Source organism: Halyomorpha halys, unplaced genomic scaffold (assembly GCF_000696795.3).
Source record: "Halyomorpha halys isolate HHAL.00 unplaced genomic scaffold, Hhal_1.1 Scaffold555.1, whole genome shotgun sequence".
In the NCBI taxonomy this organism is placed as follows: Eukaryota; Metazoa; Arthropoda; class Insecta; order Hemiptera; family Pentatomidae; genus Halyomorpha; species Halyomorpha halys.
The window spans coordinates 30,645-39,837 of NW_027116372.1; the positions used below are offsets into that span (position 1 = coordinate 30,645).

General features: G+C 29.8%; 1 protein-coding gene across 1 annotated transcript in view; it reads left to right on the forward strand.

Moving 5' to 3' along the window:
- Madm (MLF1-adaptor molecule) overlaps positions 1 to 9,193 on the forward strand; it is a gene marked incomplete at its 5' end in the record, with an annotated part of 22,781 nt that overhangs the window by 4,138 nt on the left and 9,450 nt on the right. Inside the window, 4 exon segments of the mRNA XM_067053183.1 lie at positions 4,897 to 4,991; positions 5,597 to 5,680; positions 5,920 to 6,207; positions 8,931 to 9,090. Of these exon segments, the coding sequence (XP_066909284.1) occupies positions 4,897 to 4,991; positions 5,597 to 5,680; positions 5,920 to 6,207; positions 8,931 to 9,090 (627 nt within the window).

Genomic DNA, 9,193 nt, shown 5'->3' on the forward strand with positions numbered 1-9,193 from the left:
ATTTATTCATAATTTAGTAGGTTTTTGTTGTGTTTTTTTTTTTAAATGGTAGGTCCACAAATGTGGGGCATTTATCCCCTTTTCTCTCGTTTGTATTCATATCTAAATATTTTTACTTCATGATTGGTACATAGGATTTTATTCTTAACGAAATCGTTACGTGAATTGGATAATGTCACCGTATTATATCTTAAATTGTTTATTATTGTATGCGAATTGTATTTTTCTTTCACAAACCAGTATAATTAGTGGAAATTAATGGAAACTTCGGTTTTTAATTAAATTTTAAAATCTCGTGTTTCATTGTAAAACTTTCTATTGAAAATTGAGCCTGGGTATTGTTTAATATGTATTATATTTTCCTTGGAATGCTCAACGATTCAGTATCAAAACAGACTCCCATAAGTTATAATTTAGATTAAAGATTTTTTTAAATTTTTGTGATCTTACTCTTTATATTTTATTTCTGTTATTAACATAATAAAAATACTTATATTACAGTATCTTCTTTTCTTAAGCATTGAAAATTAAAATTTTGTATTATCTGATTTTAAATTATCTTCATTAAAGGGATAATGCATTAAATCTACTGGAAAGCTGTTTATTTTCAAATCAAATGAAAATAATTCATTTTAAATCAGTTTAATTAACATTTACTGTAAAATATATTGTAGTTTCCATTGTTTTTAACAACCTCTTCTTAAATTACCATAATTATAGGAAGAGGTTATAAGTAATTATGGAAATTATGATGTCATGTAGATGTTTATTTATGTGTTACAATGTATTATTTTGTTTTGATACTAAAACAAACAGAGGCCCTTTTCAGTTGATCTAATACAAGTAAGCGTATCAAACAATGGTATGATTTCATTATTTGGTGGGCTCTATACCATTTCAGCGTACATTGTTATCAAACAAAGTTCTTGGTATGAAAAGTTAACATTATGCGAAGATGAAAATAGAATGTATTTTCTCTTAACAATTGGTTGATCGAGCTCTTTAATGCCTGATTCAGTAAAGCATTGACACTTATTTCTTCCCTTTCAAAGTCACTTAGTCGTATTTATTTTTACATTGATATCATAGACAAGAAAAAGCATTGAATAAAAGTCGTCCTGAAACATAGGCACTTCACTGTCCCGGTCAACAGTGTAACATCTCTTAAAATAGTTATTTTGTGATATGCATGTAATCTTAGCAATTAGGGTAAGATTTATACTGTAAAACAGAATCAAAGTAAAACATTTTTTTTTTTTTTTTTGTTTTGAACTGTATAGATCTCGCCCTTATTGCTAAGATTGTGTGCATATCTCAAAATAACCATTTTTTGAGATATTACACTATTATACTTGGATAGTGGTATGTCTTCTAATAATGTTAAATTAAATTTTGAATTTTTTCTCATATTTATTTTATATCAATTATATATTTCATAAATATTACTGAGTTATAATTACAAGCCTGTATATACTTACGGTAATATGAATATTTACTTTTCAGTATTTACTGAAAGATCTGAACTTACACTGATTTATTAAGAGATGCAGTAAACTCATTATAATTACATATCTTAAAACTAGCTTTCTGCTAGCAAAGCAATTGTTTAACCCTGGCAGTTTTATTATCTGCATTTATTCGATAAACAAACATCATTGTTCGAACATGCGTATATTTTATGTACCAGGCTTAGTTTTCTGTGTTTCGTGTTAGTTTTGTTGATGTGCAAAAGGAAATATCTGAAACAAATGTATGATTTTTTTTCAGTTTTTTTTTTTTTTTATTTTATTCTGTATATTGTGAACTTCTCATCATATTTTATTTACTTCTATTTGATTCTTCAAGATTATCACTAACTTATAAGTAACTTTTTTTTTTAACTTTAAAATAAATATGTATATATTATTTTGTTTCATGTATAGTGCTCACTTTACTGTATTAATATTATCAAGTAACAATAAATCAAAATTATTATTAAAGTAAATATTTGACTATTCAGTAACTATCGCATTTCTAATCTTTGAGAATATTCATTAAGAATAAATAAAAAATTATTTATTTTGTTTAAATAGACTTTTTTTCCTCTTAATAAATTCAATCTTGCTACAAAATGAAGATTAGCTCTCTACTTTCAGTCAGATCTATGTTTGCATTTGTATACATAAGTTGGTTGGAATGAAAGTCTACAAATTACATAAAATAAGATGTAAGTCCAGTTTAGATTATAAAATAACAATTATGATAATCCCATATTCAAATATAAAACCAAAGTATAATATTTATTTAGAAATATGTGCTTGAATGTGCTGAGATTTAATAGTGTTGTTATTCATATAATTGCTTTTTCATAGTAAGTTTTACTTTGTGTCGTTTATACACAAAATACTCATTATCTCGAAACTAGTTTTATTTTGTGTTGTTTATAAACAAGACACTCATTATTTCCTAACAGTATGGGCTAAATGGTTGTCAATATATTCTATTCATCTCATAGCCATTAATTATTGATCATGATGATTTTATATTTGATATGATTATTTATTACTTCTATCTATCTACTTTAACATTTTTGTTATTTTAACAATCAATAAATCATAGAATATTTTTATATATTTTCTGATTTATCTTAAGAAATTACATTATAATAAATACTAAATTAATATAACCTCAATTTGCAATAATTCAATAATCATTAAATTTTTATTGTTTATAACTTTTTATAACTTGTTTGAATTAAGTTTAAATAAAATTGAATTAACATTTTATCAAAACATAAATATGTAGGCTTCTCAACAACCAGCTTATAACATGATATTAGCTATGTGTGTGTTTGTGTTTATATATATATATATAATATTATTTATTTTTAATCTTGTATTTATTGGCCTTATATTATCTGAAGATTGTTTTATTATAAAATGCTACTACTACTTATTGTTCTGAAGTTATCGTTAAAGTGTAAATTTTCATAACATTGATATCAATTAAAGAAAAAATAATTCTATTGCTCTTTGTTTATTTTCTTTAGTTGTGCTCATCTTTAAATGGTATAAGGCTTGAAATCTAATGTCTGACTTATTTATTTTAATTTTTATATCCCAATGCTGTTATATCAAACATTATTGAAAAAATGACATTAAATTAATTGCTTTTGTGTTTTTCGTTTCGCTGACAGAATTTCCTTTTGCACCGTTACCTCTGTGGACCGACCATTTAGTTGATAAGGACCCCATTAAATTTTGACTAGTTTTTGTTGTTTTTTTATTTTTTTTTATTTCTGATTTATACGTTGTGTCTATCTTGAGAAAATTTGTATAATTGGTGAAAATGCAAACATACTCTCTCTGAAAAAATTAATTTGAAATTATTGACCAACCTTCAATTTATTTAATTTATAAATTCAAATAAACTTTTATTCGATTTAGAAACGTAAAAAGTTTTTCGACTTAATTTTTAAATATTAAATTTTAAATTATCAAAGAAATTTATTCTTTTTTTCATGTATTTGTATCTGTGTATATATTTATAAATTTATATGGATATATATGTAAAAGGCATCTATAGTTTTGTTTTAATAAAAGTTTAGTTATCATTTACTGCTGTCTTAACCTTCATGTTTTTATACATTTTTTTCTGAGATTTTTTTTCTCTTAGTTCCTCTTTGTTTATATTAAATGAAAATAATTATATTCTAGTCGCTGTTTACCATTTTAATTTCATTTTATTATTTTCTTTCAATTTTAAAAGAATTTATTGAAAACTCATTATTTAACCTTGTCTATTTTTTTGTATTGGAAGATTTTTAGTTGACCAATTATAATTAATTTTAGGAAGTGGGTCTGGTCGGCAGTCAAAAAAAGGTGCACAAAATTGCAGAAAAACTATTTATTAGTAACGAGATGTTAATAGTTTACTGTTGTTTGATATGAGGAGAAGATTGTCTTGGGTGTGGTCAACAAAGATACACAAGTAAATAAGTTGTTGTCACAAATAAATAAGTTTTGTTTATTTGTGTATCTTTGCTGACCGCACCCTTGACCATCTTCTTATTTATTAGTAACGAACATTTGGCAACTAATGAATAGTTATTCTGATATTTTTTGTATCTTTTTTGATCGTCCCCCAGGCTATCGTCCTACTAAACCATACCTGATACATACATAATCATATAGTTTGTGTCTCAGTACACAGATACATTCTTCATAAAACAAAAATTAATGTTTTGCTTTGTTTATCAATTTTTCTTTTTTTTTTGTCGTGGGTTTTCATTTTTCTGTCATATTTACTAACTCTGTTTAAAATTTTACTTTTACGATTATTCATATCAGAATATTATGACTTAGCAGATGATAATAGTATATTTATTTGAAATAATGAAAACGAATGTATTTATTTGTTTAAATGAATGACTTTAGTGTTTTCAGGTTGGTATAAAAATAGCCATGTTGTTATTAAAATGTTTGATTCAGGTTTTCACCTTGGCTCATGGCTGATAAAGACAATAATGAACAGTCATTTATAAAGAAATATTTTAGTGGCAACTTATCGGGAAATTGATAAAGTAAAAAAAAAAAAAATATAAAACAAAAAAAAATAAATTGTTGCCTCTAATAATGTGTCTGTTATCTTCCGTAGCCAGACCATAGAAGAGACGGAGAAGAGAGTGAGAGGGATAAAGAGAAGAAAAGGCCCTCTATTTGGTTATGGTATGTGTGTGTTATATGTAGCGCCGTATAGCAAGCGTAGCCGAAACAGAAACAGTGCGCTAGTAGCACATACAGGCTTGCTATGGACCATTGAGTTGCCAGCATCATTCAGTCCCTGACACACCATCCATGGCAAAATGCAACCTATCGGAGATTGCGGTATACCAATTTGATCATTTCTATTTTACAGTTACTTGCATTCGTGCTCGCCGCCCATCATCCATGGAAACCTCACATGTGATACCATATTTATACAGCACAATGGGCTCGTGAAAATTGGATCAGGTAAAAAAAACAAACAACTGAGCTCAATACAATCGAAAAAATGACAATTTTAATTCGGTAATCTTCTACTCTTCTATTTATTTATATCTCACTTCCCTTTTATTTATAAATGTCATTAGTTTTTTTTTTTTAGTTTTGTTTTTGTTATTTTTTTGTTCTAATTTTCTGAAAAGTTATACTTTTCTTTTTCAAATAACTTCATTTTATAGCTTGAGTGGAACCATGGTATGTATGTGGAGTGAGATAATAAAATATGTGTGTATTTAATATTTAATTGTAATAAAGATATTATCACTAACAAAACAATGAAGTATATTACATCGTAGTATTTTAGAAGTTTGGAGGATATTGAAAGAGAGTGTGGCGATGATTCGGTCGGGGGGCTCATCAGCTGGAAAGTGTGCGTCCGCGAAAGATGGGTAGGCGTCGGGTGGAGGGGCTAGGGAAACAGTTGTGTGGGCCTACGACCTGTGCCGTTTCATCGCCTCCCCCCTCCATTATTATTTTCTGCTATCAAATATCTAAGTGATATATTATGTCCTTCCTACTTCATCACCTTTAATAAATTTTCTTTTTTTTTTTTTCTTTTTTTTCTTTTCTTATAGTTGCTCCTGATACAATACATCACCATGTTAAGACTTGTAGAGAAAACATGAAGAATATGCACTTCATAGCACCCGACTATGGAGGTATGTATACTAGTTATGTTATTTAATTTGTGTTTGGCATAAATTTATAATATAGGTATATAAGTAATTACTTAAAGAATAGTTTATATAATACAAAGCGGTTCCCATCTTTTAACAACATAGAGAACATACGTTTATAAGTACTCAATTTTTTATTTTAACTTCTTTAAAGTTTAGATAATTAATGATCATTAACAATTGATGTAATTTCATAGAGATTTTTTTTTTTCATTTTGCAGCCAACCTTTCACCAGCCATAGACATGTATTCGTTTGGGATGTGCGCGCTTGAGATGGCCGCACTAGAGATCCAAGGCAATGGGGACTCAGGAACGCTGGTCACAGAGGAGCACATCAGGAGAACAATAGACTCACTGGACGACCCCCAACAGAAAGACCTGATAAGCAAATGTTTGGCTCAGGACGGTGCTAATAGACCCTCGGCTAGAGAGCTCCTATTTCATCCTCTACTGTTTGAGGTCCACTCCCTCAAGCTCTTGGCTGCAGATGCCTGGGTCAATGCGACCGGTAAATTTTTTCAATGCAGTTAAAAATAATTAAGATTTTCGTAAAAAGGGTTGTCCTTCCAAAATGGAAAGAATTTCTATCCCTAATATTTTAATTGAAAAAATATTTTAAGCTGATTAAAAAAAAACCAAAAACTTGTGTAATGTTGTGTTTGGGAGTAATCAATTTGTCTATTGAACAAGATTTTGGGTATATGTGTAATATTTAAGTTAAATGGTCAAATTGCAGTCTCCTGGTACTAGGTTGTGTACTTAAACTGACGAGGGCAGCCAGATAGATTAATGTACTGGATTAATTTTTTTTAGTAGTATGAAATTGAAGAACATGAAATAAAAACCCAAAAAGTGCAAAATCATACTGTAAAAAGTCTATAACCGCAAATTTTGATTTATCCTTAGTTATATGTTTATCATTTATAGTTGCCCACGCTCAGCAGAGAAGGGGGTGAGTTTAAGGAAAATAATAAAAAAAAATATATATAATCGCAAAAGGAAAAAAAAAATACAAAACAATAAAGAATAGTTTACTCCTTAGGCGCCATGCTATTTTTTTCTTGGAAATAACGAAAACTCTATAGCTAAAATATACCTCTATATAAACAATTGTTGAATTATGACCACTGGCGAATACCTTTACATGTAGACAGAAAACTTGGGGTGTTACCTACCCACCTGTTGAATTATCTTAATATTCCGTGAACAACAAAAAAACATAAGTAAATTAACAAGTTAACAGCAGAACTATATGTACAAAAGTTTAAAAATTAGAAGAAATATATATACAGAGAATGAAAAAAGGAAAAAAAAAAATTCTTATCAATTAATAAAACAATTAAAACTTATAGGTTGACTTAACCTTAACTTAAATGCTTAACCTTAATAACTATATTTACATTATTATCCAAAAGAGTATAAAAGTGAATATAAAATAGAAACTAAATAAAATTAAGTTCAAACCCCACGTAGTCCTTGGGTGCACTCCTGACCGAACATCAGGTTGTCCGATATTTCCTTTCCGGTCACCGTATCACCACTCCAGAAAAATAGAGATGTAATCTCTAATGCTGTAATGCCGTAACTCCTATCCAGGACGTGCTGGAGATCCGTTGGTACGCACTTCACTATATCTCCACTTCTAGTGTTAATGACCGTCTATTGAAGTAAAACACCATAATTTTGAAAAACAAAACATATATGACAACATTTCTCATATGGTGATATTCCAGTTCAAACAGTAAAGACAGAGGGCCTTTAAACTATTACCACTTCACTTTTAACAATCGTAACGTGTTCCAAAATCAAACTGTCACCTTCACAAAACCAAAACCCACTCGTCTAAACATACGTGTTCCAAAATCAAACTGTCGCCTTCACAAAAAACAAAACCCACTCGTCAGAAAATATCGCTCGTGTTTTTATTTCCACCATGGCGACCGTAACAAGTCAAAATCAGTACAATTGTGTTTAAAACACCCAAATCAAGCAAAAATAACCTGTATTGTTTGATTTACTAAAAATTAACATTTTTGTTTAAAATCATTGATCACTTTGTTTAAAGGATTTTGATTATTTATGTAAAGTTTGACTTCTCTGATCTGACTCACAATTTATTTTGAAAAATCCCTGTTTACAGACCCACAAACATCTCATTAGCTCTTTGTCTTTTCCTCGACTATTTTTGTATATAACAATATGCTGGGACTGGGACGATGATTTTTTAGATTGATTCTAATACGTCAGTTTGAGGAATAATTGTCTATAAGTATTCTTCTTCCATCTTAGATGACCAGTTCAGGGATTAAAATGAGTTATTCTGTGATTCTCCTGAGGTCCTCCAGGCTTCTGTAGAGCTTTCTCTGCACCTCAGTTGGAGACTGCTACATCAGTCTCATTTGCTCGGAGGATTGGCAGGCCACAGTGTCCAGAGATCCATTGCAGGACGACTCTCCTGTGTATGATCATCAGGCTTTCAAGTTCCTTGGCTAGTTTTCAGCTGTCTTTCATGGACTTCAGAAGCCAATTTAGAGGAGATGTGTAGAATGCTTTGTCGCTTTATTTGGCTAATATTTCTTTCTGGTATACTTTTTTTTAAGGGATGGTTCGGGACAGACTTGGCTTTTGCTTCTAGATCCAGGAGTTTCATATCATATCTCTCCTGTCCTCCATCAAGGACTTCGTAAGGGTCTCCATTTTGCTAAATGGTGTGGACTTCATTGCTCCTATCGTAACCCTTAGTCCCTTATTTTGTACAATTGAGACTTTTCAGAGGTTCGAGGTAACAGCAGTTCCTCAGCCGGCGATTCCATACTCCAAAGCGGACCTGACATAGCCATTGTACAAGTACATCAATTATCTCAGGTCTGCACCTCTGGTAGACTCAGCAATTTTCTTCATCAGGGCAGTTCTTCTCATTCCCTTACGAATAGGCTGCTCGATATGAGGTTTCCCAGGTAAGTCCTGGGCCAAGTTTAATGCCAAGATAAGTGGGGCATCTATCTTTACCCTGATTTGTTTGATTTAATTTAAGGTTTAGAACATTCGGTATGTTTGTGCAAAGGCTAATGATTAAGTAATTGGTTTTTGTCAGATTAACAGCCATTGCCCATTGTTTGTCATTGCACATAATTTGTTTCTATGTATATTTAACCCATTAACTAAGTTAATGTGAATTAATTACAAAGGATTGTGTTTTTAAATTTTTTTTTTTTTTTTTTTTTTTTTTAGTAAATACAGCTGAGACAATAACTGATGAAGTAGTCCAGCGTATCCCACCAAATGATAAAGTCCTAGCAGAGATTAGGCATCCTGGAAAAGATCCTGTTACTTTCACAATGGAGGACACCTCTGTTACTGAAAAATTGGAAAAATTTGTTGAAGATGTCAAGTAAGAATTGTTAAATTTATTTATTATTATTTTGTTTTCATATTTTCTTTAAAGGCTTACTAGTTATAAGAGATATCTGATTTGTATCGCAATTTTCAATTTT